We start from the raw sequence: 18,617 nt of genomic DNA on the forward strand, positions 1-18,617 counted from the left end.
CCAGATAAATTTCGGTTTCGTTTGGCGCCGCCAAGAACGGTCTCGTATGATATCAAAAGTTGGTCGGAATTGGGGGATCTCTGGCCTTTCACAAGTGTATGTGTGTGTGTGTGTGTGTGAGAGAGACTTTTCGAGGTTCGGTGTGAAAGTTGTAAGCTACGCCAGCAGACAAGAGCCAACACTGGCTGTTGTTGTTATTGGTTTGGTGTTGCTTCTGAGATTTTCGGCAGAGCTCCGCGAGGCGAGTGAGAGAGTGAGTGAGTGAGCGATGTGAGGTCGGGCTGCGTGTGCGTCTGCGGGAAGTTCATTCACATTTGCACTCATTACGCGGCCAAATGTTGGCGTCGCTGCCCCCGCACACACACAAACACAAGCACACGCGCTAGAAGTGTATGGGATGCAAGCGTCCTCTAGTGAGAGATGCTCTCTCTGCCATTCTCTCTGATGTTTGCTGTCTGCTGTCTGTTGCTTTGAGTAGAGCTAATGATATGCTCCCACTAAAGATGATGATGATGTGCTACTGCTCTCCCAACTATACACAATTATGATGTTTTCTAAGCACACTTTTCATCACGTTGCCGCTTACAGGTGTCCCCGGATTGATTGCCAAGTCCAAGCCCAGCAAAATGGTTGCGCCTCGTTTGACGTTCATCGTACGCCACCTTCACCTCCCGTTGCTTCTGTGTCTCTGCCGTTTCTGTGTCATGTAATAGGCACACCGGAGTAATGTGACTTTCGAGTGCCCGACCTGAACCCGTCCCGATCCGACCCGTGTCCCCACCCCACCACCTGAGCAACGTGCTCCGCGCCTATCCCGGGCGAATGGTGTAAGCAGCGCTGTACCTCCCGAGCCACCCACCCGCAACCCGCAACCCTACCAACGAGCGCTCAGTAGGCCAGCCAGCAATCGCTTCGAACTCGCACAGTCACGTTTGCAGCTCACGTTTTTCTGGCAGCGCTGCCAACGTTTCTCCATCGAACAGGTTGGATGTTGCATGGCATGGCGGGCGCTCTGTCTGTGTGCCACCGTAACAGTGGCAAGCGTTAGAAAACGTTGGTGGTTACCTAGACAAAAAGGGTGTGGGCCATAGTCGGGATGGTGGAAAAAAAGGGGCCTGGGCCTGCCTTTGAGATGTGGTGACGTCCAAACGTTGCTGTGGTAATGATTGTGGCACCTTTCTCACGTTGCAGAGAGCTGGGCTGAACCAAACACACAGCACAGCTAGAGCCCAGTGTCCAGAAACTTCGATTCGATGGTGATGATGATGAAGCTGCCGATGCAACACAGTTGCTGCTGCTGCTGCTGTTGTGTGCGCTTTCGAGGTCAAGAGACCTGGAGTGGTGTGTCGTAAGCAGACTACAGAATGGAAATTTTTTATCGGAAGCGGAACAAGTTCTATTTGGAGATGTAATGTAAAGGAATGGATAGACTTTCTTTTAGGGATCGGGATATTCATGGAAGACAGAAGAGTCCTAGACCAAAATAAAAGCAGCTTTAATAAATAAGCTTAAATAAAGAGTATGCCAACATATGGAAGAACTCCCCATGGGCAGTACCTATAATTTTTTACCCATGTGTGTGGCTGCACTTAGTCCAATATAATAAAAAAAAGGTGAAAGAACTCATTCTTTACACCCTGCTATCTGTCAGCGCACATTCCATTCCTCTAAAAGTTGTTTTGAATATATTCCTGATAGAATTCCCCCATATCGGAAAATAAAACCCCATATCGGGCATTTCACACACCTGAAATTCCAAACAAATATGCATACGCGAGAGAGAGAGAGAGAGAGAGCTCCAATTCGTCGCGGAGTCTGCTCTTAAAATGTGTTCAGCATTTTGTAAATAAAACCATTTGCACTTGACAAATATATATGGTATGAATGTACATTGTACATGTATTTATTTTGTAATTAAACAGGAATGACTGCGAGCGGGCTAAATCACATTGCAAAAGTTACATAATTCCCACAGCGGGGGCTTAAGCGGGGCAGCGCTCGAAGCGGCTGATCAGAATCAGAATCAGAAACAGAAACAGAACTGAACAAAGAACGAATGTGTATACCGAATGTAAGTCAACTTTGTCAATAATAAATTGAATGCATTAAATGCAAAGTCGTTAAAATATTTATTTCCAATATGCATATTTCGTCATTCATATTCATTTACATATGGATGTATTTGTGGGTGTATTTGCACTGGTTTATGCACTTATGAGCACGAGGTGTTTGCTATATAAAGTAGGTAATAATAATAATAATAGATGGCAAATGTTAAGCTGAAGTGGAAACTGGAAATTATAGAATCTGATGGATAAGAGTGGATATAGATTAAGTGTTCTACAGATAAAACTTTAATTTTACTTGGAATAAAGTACAAGAAATTCAGGAAAAATGGTAGATTTTTGTAACTGAAATATCTAACGCCTGCAAATTCATTCAGTATACCTTACCCAATACGTAAACGACCTATACCAACACTATCTAACAGATAAGCCTATACCACAAGAAGTACTCTTTTCAAAAGAAGTGAAATACATAGGTACAATCGATTCTTCATGATAGCTTTGTCAAAGGGGAATCCACATTGTACTTTATGAAGAAAAGTTTTTGGGCACTACTGGATTCGCACTTCTTTAATGTTATTAAATTAGAATATTTAAAATCATAAGCATAAATGTGCATTCCAATTAATTGTGCAGTCAGTCAGTTCTAAAAATCCTCCACCTCGGTTAATGGAGCATTGAAATGATTATTCAAGATAAAAGCTTCCCCCGCTGTGAAACATCCTTCCAATCCATACTAATGCACTGACCTATCGTACTATGTATGCATGCAGATGCCCAAAAAGTAAGCAATGTACTTGCTTATGTACATCGCTGCAGTCCACACCAATGGCTGGTTATATGGTCCCCCAAGTCGTGTAACTGCCCTGGCAACAGGTGGCCTTTTTGCGCAAACACGAGGGTGTATAAGAATTACATGGCCGCCCACGTTGTCGCGCTGCAACAACAACAAAGGAACAACAACAACAAAAGCACAGTGCACCTTAACATCTGAAATCAATCCGTTGTCCACTCAACCATTCAAAATGTCCACTACCTCAACAATACGCGAAAGTAGCGAAAGAATTTTAGAGTTGATATTGCGACTAGAAAATACCCTTTATACCGTAAAAAGTAAAAAAATATGCGCATGCAGCGAAATTCTGAAAGGAGAATGCACAAATTTTTAAAACATTAAGGATCTACGGGAAGATCGAAAAAATTAAAAATTCCCATCTAGAACTAAAATCTTTCACCTGTCCAAAACCTACAAGTGTACCCAAGACACCCCCGAACTTTACTACTACCGGGTATGCAAAATAGGAGCTGGAGAAAGAGCCCATCCCCCAACCGACCTCAACCTCCAACCCGTCGTCCAGCCAGTGGAAAAAAGTAAGAAAATCATATGTTGTATTCCATGGAGTAGACGGATGGACACATAATAGCAACAGACGCGTGGAAATGTTTCTTCAAGAATCGCGCAATAAGTGGAAAGGAAAACACGTTAAATTGCAGCGCGACTCAAGTCGCCAACATGTGAGCTGCTGCGCCGCCGCTTAGCTTAGCTCTCGGGAGCGTTGCACTGCTGCCGCTGACGTCGCTGCCGGGCCTGGCACATTCCCCAACACGTGACCGAGGCGGGCAAGTCGGTCCGAAGCGTCAGCGTTGCGCGCGCCTCTCGGTATAAATAGCTGTCGCGTTGCTATAACTTGACTGCCGATGCCATTGCCGGTAGGGTGCGGTGCGGGGGGGCCTTTTTCTCTGACTCTGGGTCTCTGTTCCGTGGGTGTATGTTGAAAAGCAGGGGGTGGGGGATATGATAGCGATAGCTTATATTACGTTGTTGTTCTTGCAGCTGGCGGCGACGTTTCGTAACCGTTTTTGGCGTTCTCTCTGTTGTAGTTCAACGTCAGCGTCAACGCTAGCGTTGGCGTTGTAACTGTTGTAAGTCCCCCTCTTCCACACTCTCGCTCTTTCTTTCTTTCTTTTTCCTGCAGCCAATCGGAGAACAGTGATTGCGTGTGTGCGTAAGTGTGGGTGATTTATTCGAGATTCTCCGATGATCCCAATGTAAAATGTTAGTGCACATTATATATGAACATTTGAATACCAATTGTTGAGGGAGTAGTATGTAGCTGTTTTTCAGGCTCAACTATGATCAGTTACATTTATTTTAGTTGTTGATGCGTTTTGTTCTCATACTAACATTTCGCAAGGTCCCGGAAATTGTAGCTTAAAGAGAAATTCAAGAAATCAATTTACCAGCATTATCGTTTTAGATGATTTCCATAAAATTTAACTAGAATTAGTTGGATTAAAAACCGCAAATATGTTTACTTAGAACAATCGGAATCAAATAGAGAGGGGTTGGAAGCAGCCCGAGAGGCAGGAAATAAAAATAAACACGATTGGTTCGTACACGTGAATCCGCTCCCTCACGTGGATATCGCTTTGATCGCGTAACTGGGATTTGCTCATGATTAGCAGCGACAGCAGCGGCGGCGTCGATGGCGGCGGCGGAGCTGCTTGAAATTCGTCTGAGATTATTTAGTCAGTACGAATAACCAGCTGGAACCGGCTGACAGGGGTCAAGTAATTGTTAGGTAATGAATGGGCTGGATGGGGGAAATTATTGTTTGTTCGCTGTTCAGACAGCTCGTTGAAATAACTAGAAGGGGGAAGCGGACCTCGCAACTGCAGGCTGAATTTTAAAAGTAGACCGACTCTGTATGCTTGATAGCAGGGAAATGATGAATTAGATATGAACAATACAGATACGATAGCTAGAGCAGAGATCCTGCTAAGCACACTATAATGGCAGGTGTAAATTAAGGATAATGATAATTTTAGCAAACGTTCTTCTTGCTACCTACACATAATTGATATCTTTCAAATATCCATTTCAGTGGAAACATTTGACAACATTCGAGTATAAAGATAATTTTCTAAACTGCATTTTTGGTTCATTTTAATCTAGTTTCATTTAATTTCTGACATAATTGTTTCAAGCAATTTCTATAAATAGTTTTAATTCTTTCTTATTCTTTCTCATCCGTCATTTTAATTTTGTATGAGAAAACAAAAACCGTTGATAATATTGCCAGCTCAACAAAGGTTTCGCCTTACTGATTTTCACTGTTCTTACAGCATAAATACAATGAAGGCTTTTCCTGTTCCCAGAATAGAGCGGAAGATAAAACTGTATTACATTTATTACTGCACTGCACTTTATCAGCATTGTTTCTTTTTCCTCGTTCTTTTCTCGTTAAAAGATATTCATAACATATGTATGTACATACTTATTTTCATGGAAATCGGTCTATTATGACAATTTACGATCGATCTGCAAGGGGTATCTAATGAAGGGGGTATCTTCTATTCACGGGCAAACATTTTACATTGGTTGTTATCGTTTTCTTTGATGTGGTTTGGTAATCACCTTTGAGAACCTTTTTAATTCGAATTCAATGGAATTCATTGTGTGATAGTGACATTCAATGTATTGTAGAGTTTCCTATATACATTATGTGCTTATATTTTATTGCCGAGTGTTAGTCAGTCGCCAAGTATCGTCCAGAACTTACATAATGTCTCCCGACCTTACTTTTTTCACAATTCCCTTCCCCGTTGTTTCCCATGTGAAGTGCCTTGCAGTGCCTTTGTTTGTGTGTTCTGCCGTTGTCTGGCTTTTGTCTTGGTTTTCAACTTAGTTGTCGGTCGTTCCGTTCGTTTGTTCTCCCCAACTGATAACCTTATCTGACAAAAGAGTTTAATTACGATTTATATAAAACTAAAAAATCGTTTTGTAATGAGTGGCAATGCAGACAGACTGGTGGCAGGATGCAACAAGAGTTCGGAGTGGTGTTACTCCTCACTCTAAGTGCGAGTATACTCGTATTTATTTACCTTCTTAAATGGAAGCAACGTTTATGTGCCACGTGATCATTAAAATGAGTGTATTTCCCTCTCCACGGAGTACATACTTAATATAGACATATTGGAGTGACTCTGTTAATTGCATGCTGCATTTTTTTACATTTTTATTAGCTCTGTGGGGGCAATAGAACTGGATACCTGTAGACTCGTGTTAATACATAACTATGCATTTTATTATCTACATATATCTTATTCACCAAAGTAGAACATAGATTACGTTCTTTTAGCTACTCTAAAAAAAGTTATGATCCCAAAAGAACCAACCATTTATCAGTTCTTAAAAAATAATAACAATCCCCGGCATGAAAGGTGTCACTGTATGTGTGCATATGCATTTGCGTTTGCAATTGCATTCTTGATGATTGTTAATAATGTGTTTGTGTTTGTTCTCTGAATATTTTGTGTAAGACGCTTGCGTCACCCCGCGTCGACAACTGGCACACCAATACCAGCGCCAGCGTAAAGCACATACACACAAAAAGACTGGTGTCATAAACGCTGTCAGAATCAGTCGCTGTCAGTCGGATTGGATTCTCCGTCTCTGTCTCGGAGTGGCTCACGCGGCCAACAGCACCTCCTCCAGTCCAGTCAAGAGCGCCTCGATTTAAATCCCCCCTGCAACCAGAAGCGGCCTGCCAGGCAATCACGTTCTAGTTTCAAATGTGCAGCTCAAAACGATTTCAGATTGACGCTGATTACTCAACAACGGGCCAATGTGATCGGATCGCTTGCAACCAGCGCGCAACAGGCAGCACAGCACCAGATGCAACACGTTCGTTGGCCGCTGCTATCAATTCTGGGAAAATTTCACTTTTACCAGCAGCTCGAAAGCGCCGAAGCTCTCGAACATGTTGCGACCTGTTTGAGAGGCAACCTGAGTCGCGTGTAGCGAATGCGTGCAGCCCCAACGTGACCGAGCGCCATCGAAGCAGGCAACCGACAGCGGAGAAATGCTTTTACAAATTCAATTGCGCTTCACAGTTCGTCCAAAGCGGTTGTGGGGATCCCGCGACTTTGATTAATACTACTAGCCACTAGCAGTGAAAACGCCAGCGAGAACCGTTAAAAAGAGCATTCGGCCAAGTGCGCGATCCACGACAAGACACGGCCCCGCCACAAAGCCACAATAAATCACAAATAAAAACCAGAACAAAAGCCAAGTGCATAGAAAGTTTTTGTTCTAAGTGGAACAAACAACCAAAAAATAAATCAAAGTGTTAGATTTGTGAAAGATCTGTAGATTTTGGAATGCAAATATCAGTGGAACTGTCATTAAGCATCATCCACCGGAACAGATAAAAAAGATAACTGAAAAGTGAGATAAATATTATTTGAAACATTATGTCGATTGTGTGCACGCTGGAGCAAAAAGTGAACTTTTTCAAAGCGGCTGCAACGACCAAGAATCTGTTGATTCTGAAGAACAGCAACAATTTGGATACCCCTTACAAGCAGGATACAACCACACCAAATAGCCACAAGGAGTCGCAATGTAGGTGTTTCCAATAAACCAACAAACCAACAAAAACAGTTACCAATTAATCAGAAAAAGCACCTAAATTTGCAATTTTCTTATGAAGAGAATGTGTTCGGTTGAACGTGGAGGGAGAAAGAGAGAAGAGTCAGCATGGTTGGCCGTGCACGCTTAGTCATGTTGTTTTTGTGAATTTTGTCAAGGCAGCGACTGCAGTCGTTCCTCTGTTGCTTGCTCTTTGCTGCTGCTGCTGCTGCTGCCGCTGCTGCTGTAGCTGTTTGGGGTGGGTGGGTGCCGTTTTCGTAGGGGTTGCCGGCAGCTGCGGCGTCAGCGTCGACGTTAACAGTGTCTGGCCGCTGACGTGACTGGCTGTACAAGCGTCGCGTATAAGTGTGTGTGTGCTGGCGAGCACATTGAACTGTAAATGCCAATTCGATGGTCACGGCGAGGGTGAGACGATGCGACCGAGAGCACACACACACACACAAACATCACCAATATCCGACGTGCGATTTCTTGTTTACGTTCCGACGCCGCCGTCTGTGTCTGCCTGTGTGCCTTTGTTGCTGGTTCTCTCTCTCCCTCTCTCTGTGCCGTCTAATTCTCGCCGATTCTTGCATCATTCGCCGTAATCATTGTGTAAATGCTTGTGCTAAAAACGAAAGCAAAATTCGAGTGGGTTCTCTCCCCCTCTGCAGCTACTTTCGATGGGTTGGGTGGCAAGGGCAAGGACCATCAAACAAAGAAAGTCTGCGAGGGTGTGAGTGTGTGTGTGCCGTTATTTGTGTCTGCATAGGAGATCGCATTAGACATTTCGGACCCCAATCGAGCAGAACTCTTGCCAATAACCCCCGATAGCGGTGGAGGAGCAGATAACATTATAGAATAAATGTCATAAATATGTGTTAAGTGGCCTTGTGTTACTGGCAGCAGCAGCAGGAGATAGTCGGTATCTGGAGACTTTAAATTGGAGCAAAGGTGTTTTGGTTTTGCCTCAAAAGACCTAGTGATAAGACAAGAATTGTTGTTTAAAAATGTGTAGCATGTTTTTAGGCGTGCGAAAGAGGTTGAAAAAGCTAATTTAAGATAATGACATATTCAATCATAAACAAGTTAATTAATCTTTTTTTTTCTTACTCTACATTGCAGTTGCACGCACACAGCAGCACAACTCCCAACAGCAGCAACATCACTTGCACCAGAAATCCGTGCAGTTGCAACATTACAGCCAGCACAAGCTGAGTGGCAGCAGCGGCGACTACCCATACAGTCCACACCAGCATCCCCTCGCACTAGCAGCGGGTGGTGCACATTTGACGCCCCTGAGGGAGCCTGAAAAGCAGTTCTACCAGGACTCAGCAATGCCCGAAGTGCTCAGCGGCACGCCCACAAATAGCCACAACAAAGCCATCTCCAGCTCGATCTCCATGATGAACAACGTCCGTTTGACAAACATTTCGCCAACGCTGTCCATGAACGGCAGCTCCAACGAGTCCACAAATTGTAAGTCTACAAAAAAACACACCCAAGAACTCAGTTCCAATCTAACTAAACTCTTTCTTCATCCTTTTGCAGTGCATCCCCTGTCCATGTACGGAGGATCCATCAGTCCACAGTCCAACGACAGCGGCATGTCCGACAGTCTGGGCAAGTTCTCCCAAGGCAATGGCTACGGGGACAGCATGATGGGCAAGAACTCACAGAACGGCAATGGGCCACAATCGGCCATGACGGCCGCCCAAAAGGAGCTCTTCTCGCAGCGCAAGCAGCGGGAGTTTACGCCAGACAACAAGAAGGATGAAAGCTACTGGGATCGCAGGCGGCGCAACAACGAGGCAGCCAAGCGCAGCCGGGAGAAGCGTCGCTACAATGACATGGTGCTGGAGCAGCGCGTCATTGAGCTGACCAAGGAGAACCATGTTCTGAAGGCCCAGCTGGATGCCATACGCGACAAATTCAATATCTCTGGGGAGAATCTGGTGAGCGTGGAGAAGATTCTCGCCTCGCTGCCCACCAGCGAGCAGGTGCTGAGCAACACAAAGCGCGCCAAGATGAGCGGCGGCGGCTCATCGTCCTCTTCGTCGCCCACCTGTGACGGTGGCTCCTCGCCCAGCGGACACTCACACAGCGGCTACAATGGACAGAATGCTCCACTGACACCTCTCATATACGGCCCCAATGGCAATGGACGACAGTCCTCTGTCGAGCCGCCCGTCAAGAGCGTCCATCATGCTCAGCATGCACCACCAGCACCTCCTCAGCCCTCACACCTGCAAACGCTGGTCGTGCCCCAACAGCCCCAACACCAGCCCCAGCATCTCTACCAGCCACAGCAGCCGCAGCAGCAACAGCAGCATCAGCAACAGCAACAACAGCAGGAGCCCACTCCCAGTGCCGGCACCAGCTCGCCGCCCGTCGACACGCACAACCGCCCGCCCACCAACACAATCGCCAGCCTGCAGGTGCAGCTCCAGCAGGCGCTCAATCGCAATGTGCGGCCCGAGGATCTGGACAGCCTCCGCAAGGCGGTGGCCGTCGGAGCACTCTATAATGCAGCTGCTGTGGGTGCACAGGGACCACCGCCACCCGGTGCCTCGCTGTATGTGCCCGCCGCGGGTCCATATGTGGGCGCCATCAACAAGGAGCATCTGGAAGTCGCCGCGTGGAATCACAGCGTGGAGGGAGCCGTCAGCAGCAGTGCCGTGGATGCGGTCAGTAGCTCCTCCGTTGCCGTTTCAGCCGCAGCCAGCGTGCTGAACTTGTCGCGACGGGCCTGCTCTCCCAGCTACGAGCACATGCTCTCCTCCACCACCTCAACGTCCTCTCCCGCCTCTTCAGCCCTCTCGTCTGGGTCATCCGGTGCCGGCTCCGGCGATGACGAGCAGGAGCTTGAGCCGCTTGTCCATGGCACTCATCTGGCACCACTGCAGCTGCAACGCAACAGTCCAGCCCATGCCGGTGGCAACAGCGACGCCAACAACTGTCTGCCCCTCAAGCTGCGCCACAAATCTCACCTGGGCGACAAGGATGCAGCGGCCACAGCTCTGCTCTCCCTGCAGCACATCAAGCAAGAGCCCAACTGCAGCCGAGCCTCTCCGCCGGCCTGGAACGATGGCGGTGACAACTCCAGCGACGAGCGCGACTCGGGCATCTCCATCGCCAGTGCCGAGTGGACGGCGCAGTTCCAGCGCAAGCTGCTGGCACCCAAGGAGGGTGCACCCGCTGTCGTCGTATCCACAGCCGAACGCGATCAAATGCTGAAGACGCAGCTAGAGCGCCTCGAGTCGGAGGTGGCCAGCATCAAGAGCATGATGATACTCGCAGAGTAGGCAAGGGAGGAGGAGCAGTATCAGGAGAGGAGAAAGCAAGGCAGAGGAGAGAGAGCGAAGAGACAGAGACTCTGGTTAAATCAGAGTCGAGGTTAAGTTTTGCGGAGCGGATACGAAGAGGAGAGAGTTCCATGGCGCCAGTTGTTCTCCTGACACACGACACACATACCGAATCACACACAATTTTTGAGTACGATTAAATATATAGTACCTCCAGAGCTACATGTAAGGAATGTTTTAAAGCCCCAAGTCCAGGGAGAGTGTTAACTATTAGCAGAGTTTATATCTATCGCAAGATGCATGTTTATCCAACTCCAACTCTAATTCTTATCTCTATATATCTGTTTGTGTCTGTAACTCTAATTGTATCTGTGTTTATTCTGTTCTGTAAACGTGTACCCACAATATGTATTTGTGTCTGTGCGTTAAACTATATAGATCTCGTCTAAGTCGGAGCTAAAACGAAGAATCCCTAAGATCAACAAACTTACAAGAATTTCTTTTCTAAAAGGAGATTGGTGACCGTCAGTCGGGGTCACCACGAAACACGTTTATTGTGTCCCAAAGTTTCCTTATGCACAGATTGAAAGAAACAAAAATATATTATTTATAGGAAAACAAAAACGTTACCAAGTATTTTGCTATTGTACATATTACACAATTATTATACATCTGATTTATATATATATATATATATATTATATATGCTATCTATTCCTACGATATTCGTGTACATAATTTTAGTTGCAAGCTAAGCTTATTTTAAATATTTTATTTTATATTATTTTTTATTGTGTAGTGAAGCAAAAAAACATATACATTAACAATTAAGTGAAAGAAAAGCGTGAAGCACATTCAAAACTTGAGAGATGCAAGAAATCTGAAGAGAATTCGTAATATATTCTACTACTATATTCTGCAATAAATAATTTTAAAAAATGTCTCCCCTACCTTAATGTTTGTCGTTCTCCATTTATTTATTTGTTTGATGCTGCTGCTTTGGTTTGCCCCTCTTGTGGTGGCACAGCGCTTTAACCTAAATGTTATCAAAGTTTAAGAAACTCTGAACAAAAAAACTAGAACTAAAATATCTTCAAGGAAAGACAAAAAAAAAACAAAAATCGAAAACCTTATACTAAATATTGTATATTGTATTTGTCGTTGTTGTTTGGCCAAATGCTGGGCCATTTCAATATGTGTCCATGTGAGAACGATCATTCACCTTAACAGTTGTATTAACTCTACGAACTACTCTATATCGATATGATAATACACAATTAAATTACACAAACTGAATGAAACACACACAAGAAAATACATATGATTATTACTATTACAATTACTTACTGTCCATTTGCAGCGCTGTCTATATGACTATATCGATATAATGTGAATCTATACCAACTAAATATATGCATACACATACTTAAATATATAACTCGTTTGTGTTGATCAATGAAAATAAAACTACATATTTATAATGATAAAAAAAACCCTCAACGTGTGATTTAAGTGGAAGTTAAAGGTGATGCAGTGAGGCGATTGGAGAAGTCTCGAACTTGGGGTAGATACATTTACAATTATATTTTTTGACTACAAATCTCAACAAATATATTCAGCTTATTCTGCTTTAATTTTGATTCTGTTTGAGCTTCATCTTCTTGTGCTTCTTTCTACTTGAAACTTATTGAAGGCAGGGAGACACAGAAAACTTTCCACGAACGCGTTGAAAAAAGCCACGGCGCAGGCCAGCTCGCAATGCGGCATTTATTTTGGTTATTTCCTGTGTATTCAACGGCTCGTTTTGTCCTTCTTCGATTAGAGATATAAGTCGTTCATAGTTAATTGGCTGGCTTTGGCTCTGAATAAGCTGACAGATCCGCAGTCCAAGCTGATTTGTGCTGTGGTTTAGAAGGGTTAACAAATTGCTGGAGAGGGTTATAGGGAGAGCTCTTACCTGGTACTCATGGTTGAGTTTTTAATTTTAATTTGTTTGTTGGAAAAATGTTTGTTTTCACCGGAGCTCGACAATTTTCAGTTTGTAAATGAAGTGAAATGAAAGCTATAGAGCATAGGCTAGAACATATATTTCAGAGCCTTCAATGATTTTGAAATTATTTAATTTATTTGCTGCCGTTTATGGAATCCAAAAACAAAACACTTCCCTTGTTGAGTGGTAAAGAGATTATATTTATTCTTAATAGATTTGTTGTTTGTATTTGTACAACGAAAAAAAGATATTGATAATTTTAAGTTTTATTCATAATAATATCGTGTGTATGTCACTAATTTTGTTTTTGTCTTTTATCATTTATCATTTTGTTATCATTCATTATTTGAAATACAATAAAGGTTTAATAATTAAATATTTTCTCTGAGTTTTTTTTGTTTTTTGGTTTTTTATATAATAAATCCTTAAACATCACATGAAAAGTTTTTTCTTGTTTGGTTTTTGTGTTTATCATTTGAAATACTTTCGTCCTTTGGTATAATTTATCATTTTGAAGATTTTCCACGTACAAGAATTTCTTTGGATTGTTTCGTAATTAGCCTATGAAAAATGTATCTAGTCCACAAAAGTTATAGACTTAGATCAAGACCTGTTTATAAATTTCATTAATATATATACGAGTATATGTATAATAGCTTATGAATAGTAAGTACCATATGTTGTGGTTGTTGAGAGTTTTTTTTGGAGGGGGGACTTGGATTCGGTTGTAAATATAAATGTAAATACAGAATTTGTTTTTATTTTTAAGACGATCTCTCACTTTGTGGTTTGTATATAACTTCTCTCCAGCCTTGCCTTGAAGAATTAGCGTTCGCGATATTTTGGTATAGAGGTCTGTGTATATATATCGTTTATCTATATATGGTATATCATATTTTTCTTGGTTTGTTCATTTGGTTGAAAGTGCAACTGTAAATTGTAGGTACTTAAACGCTAGCTACAACACAACACATGCCACTCCACGCCACGCCACGCCTCGGTCCATCTCGTGTGGGAGTTGTAAAATTGTTTGCTTTTTTTTGTTAAGGGATTCGTGTAAGAATTTTGTTGGCAAAATCCATCAAAATGCATTTTCTTTACCTTTTCTAACTAAGTTTCATTCCTTAATATTTTGTTTTTTTTTTTTTGTTTTTTTGGCATTATCTAAGAGAGGTCAAGAGTTTTTTTTGTTTGTTTGTTTTGGTGTTTCTTTGGTTTGTTTTTGTTTTTGCGTTTTTGGAAAACGTTGATTTTGGCCTTAAACTTTTGGTAGATTTGTTAGCTTCGGTTGGGTTCTGTTTTTGGTTGGTTGCTTGTGTGGTTCGTTTCGAGTGTTTTTGTTCGGTGTGTGTAAAAAGGTACATGATAAGATTGTTTGACGACGCATCGCATTTTGGGGAGGGGTAGGGACAAAGTGAATTTACTTGCAAGGGGACGGCTTCACCACAGGGAAGACTCTGCCGCTTGTCTCTCTGCGCGTGGTGAATAAGTTGATGGTTCTCCCCACAGCGTACAACATCGAACATCGAACATCTCCATGCAATTAAATTCACATTGGGTAGGGGGCTTGTTCCTACTGAGCTTTCTGCATTCTACGCCGCCGCTGAGCTTTGCGTGGAGCCAGCTGCCGCAGCCGGCAGAGCCGTGCTCGTAGACACAACGGAAGCTGCAGCTGCTGCCGTGCCTGCTGTGCTCTGCTCTAGGCTCCAGGGACGCACCATGTCGTAGTACTTGCGGTAATCGTAGTCAAAAAGCTCGAAATCGATGCGATATATCTTGAGCAATTGGTCCAACGTTGAGCGATCGATATCGGCAAAGTAGCGCTCAACCACGGCCTCCGATTTGATGCCGCTTTGCGCCTGATTGCCGATCCTGCGCTGCTTTCGCTGCGGCAATTTGCCCAGGCCCAGCAGCAGCGTCTCCAGGCCCGCCTGTCGTATAATGAACTCCGAGTCGCGCTGGAACGTCTCCGTCTTGCCAATGATGGTAAAGTTGACGCTGCACGGTGTACAGAAGCTGTAGATGGGCGCCCAGTGCTCGTCGAAACGCTTGCTGGCGTCACGTTCGGCTATGAGGAAGCGCACAAACTCCTCGAAGGTGGGTCCGCAACGCGGCCAGGGTCCACCCAGACTGTGGTTACGAAAGCGCTTGACAATCTTGGTGCCCAAAGCCTTGTAGAAGGTGTTTCGATTGCCCTCCAGCTTGTTGCGGTACGCGCTCAGTATACGCTCAAAAGGATCGCGCACAAACAGAAAGGACAACGCACTGGGCAGGAGTTCCATCAGTTCGGCCAGCTCCGGTCGGGGAAAACGCTTGCGCGCCAGCTCCAGCGGCTGAGTCTCTGTGCGCTGCAGATATTTGACATCGTAGCCAGCTGGAAGATGAAGGTAACAAATGATTCAAGTTCTTAAGAGAGTTTTGTGATAATTACCTAGAATATTGAAGTAATACATCCACGTGCTGCTGGCCGCCTTGAAGACATTGCACCTGCAAGGAGTCAAAGATTTAGAAGGAATTTCAGGCGGGAGTATATCCAGAAAAACAAACCAAACGAGATTGTTGTGGCCCGGTGAGACAAAGAACTCCCAGGGATTCGGTGGGTACTTTTCCTGCAACTTGTAGCGCTCACAGACGGCGGCCAGGTGTTCGCGTCTTCGCTGCAACTCCCGCTCCGTGCTGCTGTGCAGCTCCTCGGAGTACTCGTAGACGGGATTCAGTGTGCTCGCAGGCGGTGGTGGAGCTACAGCAGCGGTGGCCGCCGTGCCAGTGCTGGCATTGGACCCAGTGTTGCCCTGTGCCGCTGCCAGTTGCTGTGCCAGCAGTCTTTGTCGCTGCATTTGCTGGCGCTTGAGTTTGAGCTGCTGCTTGGAGGGCTCCGCGGCGTCTGCCTCCAGTTCGGCGGCCGTGGCACGCTCTCGATGCTCGTAGGCATTGAGGGACTCGCGGAAGAGGAAGGCAAAGTAGCAGACGCCCACCAGGACACAGGCACCTATCTTCAGATAGGTCTGCAGGCGTCTTCCATACCGCAGGCGTATGATCATTATAAGAATCCAGAACGCCGCTCTAGCACGGCCACTACATGTTCCAGGGGATGGTGCGGGATGTCTCTGTATGGATGGCATTGGAATGGTAATCAGTTCGGGTAAGAGTTTAGCCTTATTAATGGAAAAATAATTATGATTCCTTTTTTTAGAGAAAAGTATTAAGTGTAGCAAAGTTGTGCCTGCCAGGGTATCAAAAGCTTCGGTACGTGCCCACCCCAAGAAACCGTTTCTTTTTCTCATCTACATTCTCCTCCCACCACTGCTTGTTCTTTTTTGGCGCTTTCACCAGGCGACACTTGTTGGTGTGTACACACCAAAGAGTATGCATACATACGCGCATGGAACATGGAACTACGTCATACACCACGCACGCACACGACTGGACGTGGACATGAACGCGGAGAAAGAGAGAGAGAGAGAGCGCGAGTACTGGGCGCTGCTGGCAACAGCAGCAGCAACACTCCAAAAGTAGGACGTCATCCTTAAACGTCAACATTTACTTTTCTTTCTGCTCCGTTTTTCTTTTTTGCTTATTTCTAGTTTGTTTGTTGTTTTTGCAGCTGTTTTTCCCGTTACGTTTTTATGGTCTTTGCTGCTAGTTGTTCTTTCGCTTTTTATGGTGTCATTAGTTGGGTGGGACTGGGATTTGAATGTGTGGAATAACAGGACACGAGAGCCTTAAAGTATTCATAACACCTCAGAGACCACTTGAGAGCAGTTATAACTGTAACACAACGGCAGACCATGCCAACAAATACACATGTAGATATGTACCGTTATTTGTACATACTTTGGGCACCCCGAGTACTGCATGCACTTCACACTATTAAGAATAAATCCTTTGGTTTACTTACTCTGAAGCAGGCGGCAGGCGTTATAGTTTTTCTTTTATTTTTGTTGGCTCCCTGTGTATACAGCACTGAATGCCTATCCTTTGACTGCCCGTCCTGCCTCTCTCGCCACTCCACCTGGTCGGCGCTGTTACGTGTTGCGTTTTCCTGGGTCTCTCCTGCCTGTCTCCGCTTTTGCCGTGCTGCTCACTGCGGCCCTCGCTCTCAACTGCCAACCCCTGGCTGGCCGCATCTGCTGGTCGCTGCTGTTCCATCCTTTTGGTCCCATGAAGCCGACAAGCTCTGTGCTCTGCGCCGGCGCCGTGAGAAAGGATGGTGACAATGTTTTTTTTTTGTTGGACAACAAAGCTGTTGAGAGATTGCCGATAGGCCTCAAAATTATCAGCGGGTTTTTAGTTGGGCTGCTTAAGAATTGAACGAAGATTATTTCTTTGGGGGCATGATCCTTTGCAGGTCTTTATGTGACGGCAAGGAATTTACCGTTTTAATAGATATTCAAAGAGTTTTAATGGTTACAATTAAATAATTTCAATTTACATAATCCTGTGTTTATAACCGTTCAACAGCATCAATCAAATCAATTCGTAGCCCTATTAATGCCTAGGAAACTTCAAGAAGGAAAGGAAATTTTGAAGAGCCATCCCTTAAAATTAAATAAATACTTATGCTTTAAATTGTAAATAAATTCCATAAAAATATGTGCATTATTCGTGTTGAAAATGTATAAATGGCCTAATAATTTCATAAAATTATATTATAATTTGGTCTTACCAGAAATTTCTGATAAATAAGATTCATAGAATATTGTTTTTAATGAATTTAATACCTTCAAAACTATACCTAAAAGTATATCCCAAAATTAGTTTAAATCTAAGTAAAAGAGATTGTATTTTTTTTATTTTCTGTGTATATTAAATCTTTGTATTTTTTCTTTTTCTATAAATATTTTACTTTAAAGTACAAACAAATTAATAATAAACTTCTAATACTACGGTTTTAAGACACTTTCGTTTTTGTTGTTGTTCATCTTGTGGTTGTTTTATACTTTTTGCATTTGCTTTTTAAATATATATATTTTTCTGTTTATTTGTTTGTGTTTTGTGTGTGTGTGTGTGTACTGGTATATAAATTATTTTTATACGTTTTATACAACTTTCGATTAACATTTTTGTTTGCTGCTGTGCTTAGCGGGGGGAGGCTTATTGCAGTTTTGTCTGTCTTCAGAAAAATATCTAAATAAAGTTCACTAAATACGCGTTCTTCAGGTGCAGCCTTTCCTTTCGCTTTTATTACGGAGCTCAGGATGGTGCTGGGGGATTAGGACTTGGGCTCTGGCCTGTGGCTGGTATGCAGTAATGAATTCTTCTTCTATATATATATACGTGTGTGTGTGTGTTTATCGGTACTATATGTGTGTGTATCTATGCAAGTTATGCTAAGGATTGGGCATTTCATACGCTTACTTTTTTGTTTCGTTTTTTGCCTTGCTTTAAATTAAAACATGTACAAAGTATCAAAAGAACTATTTTATATAGCAATCATACATACAATATATATATAAGATAATAATAATATTGAACAGTATATATATGCGTGTGAAGAAATATATATATATATAATGTTGTGGATTTTGTGTTTATCGTTTTCCTAGCGTTTTTTTTTGCATTTGCTTCATTTACTTTACTCTCTTGACTTTTTATTTGTTTTTTATTTTTCGTTTTTGTTTTCCCCTATTTGTTCAAATAACATTTAGCAAAAATAGAGCCTGCCTTATATACAATACAACTTTATATTTTTTATTTTTTGTGTGGTTTTCCCTCTACTTTTTCTGGTGTGTGTGTGTGTGTGTGTGGTGTGATGGTGTGGATTTATGCAAAATATATAACATTATATACGGTATGTTTTCTGTCTATATATATATATATATATATGTTCTTTCACTTGTTGC

General features: G+C 43.4%; 2 protein-coding genes and 1 long non-coding RNA gene across 3 annotated transcripts; 1 reads left to right on the forward strand and 2 right to left on the reverse strand.

Annotated features, from left to right (window-relative positions):
• Positions 1-6,922: 6,922 nt before the first annotated feature.
• LOC117582411 (uncharacterized protein DDB_G0283357) lies at positions 6,923-11,740 on the forward strand. The gene is made up of 3 exons (XM_034270101.1): positions 6,923-7,473; positions 8,605-8,958; positions 9,031-11,740. The coding sequence occupies exons 1-3, from the start codon at positions 7,323-7,325 to the stop codon at positions 10,782-10,784; spliced, it is 2,259 nt and encodes a 752-aa protein (XP_034125992.1). The 5' UTR covers positions 6,923-7,322; the 3' UTR covers positions 10,785-11,740.
• A 603-nt stretch (positions 11,741-12,343) lies between these two features.
• On the reverse strand, positions 12,344-12,873 carry LOC117582417. The gene is made up of 2 exons (XR_004573714.1): positions 12,742-12,873; positions 12,344-12,685 (listed from the first exon to the last, which is right to left on the reverse strand). It is a non-coding gene; the product is annotated as an uncharacterized LOC117582417 (long non-coding RNA).
• A 1,081-nt stretch (positions 12,874-13,954) lies between these two features.
• Positions 13,955-16,882, reverse strand: LOC117582414 (carbohydrate sulfotransferase 11). The gene is made up of 5 exons (XM_034270105.1): positions 16,673-16,882; positions 15,322-15,881; positions 15,206-15,261; positions 14,346-15,148; positions 13,955-14,186 (listed from the first exon to the last, which is right to left on the reverse strand). Exons 2-4 carry the CDS (start codon positions 15,813-15,815, stop codon positions 14,367-14,369), a joined length of 1,332 nt encoding a protein of 443 aa, XP_034125996.1. The 5' UTR covers positions 15,816-15,881; positions 16,673-16,882; the 3' UTR covers positions 13,955-14,186; positions 14,346-14,366.
• Positions 16,883-18,617: the final 1,735 nt, after the last annotated feature.

This window comes from Drosophila guanche, unplaced genomic scaffold, assembly GCF_900245975.1.
Source record: "Drosophila guanche unplaced genomic scaffold, DGUA_6, whole genome shotgun sequence".
Classification (NCBI taxonomy): Eukaryota; Metazoa; Arthropoda; class Insecta; order Diptera; family Drosophilidae; genus Drosophila; species Drosophila guanche.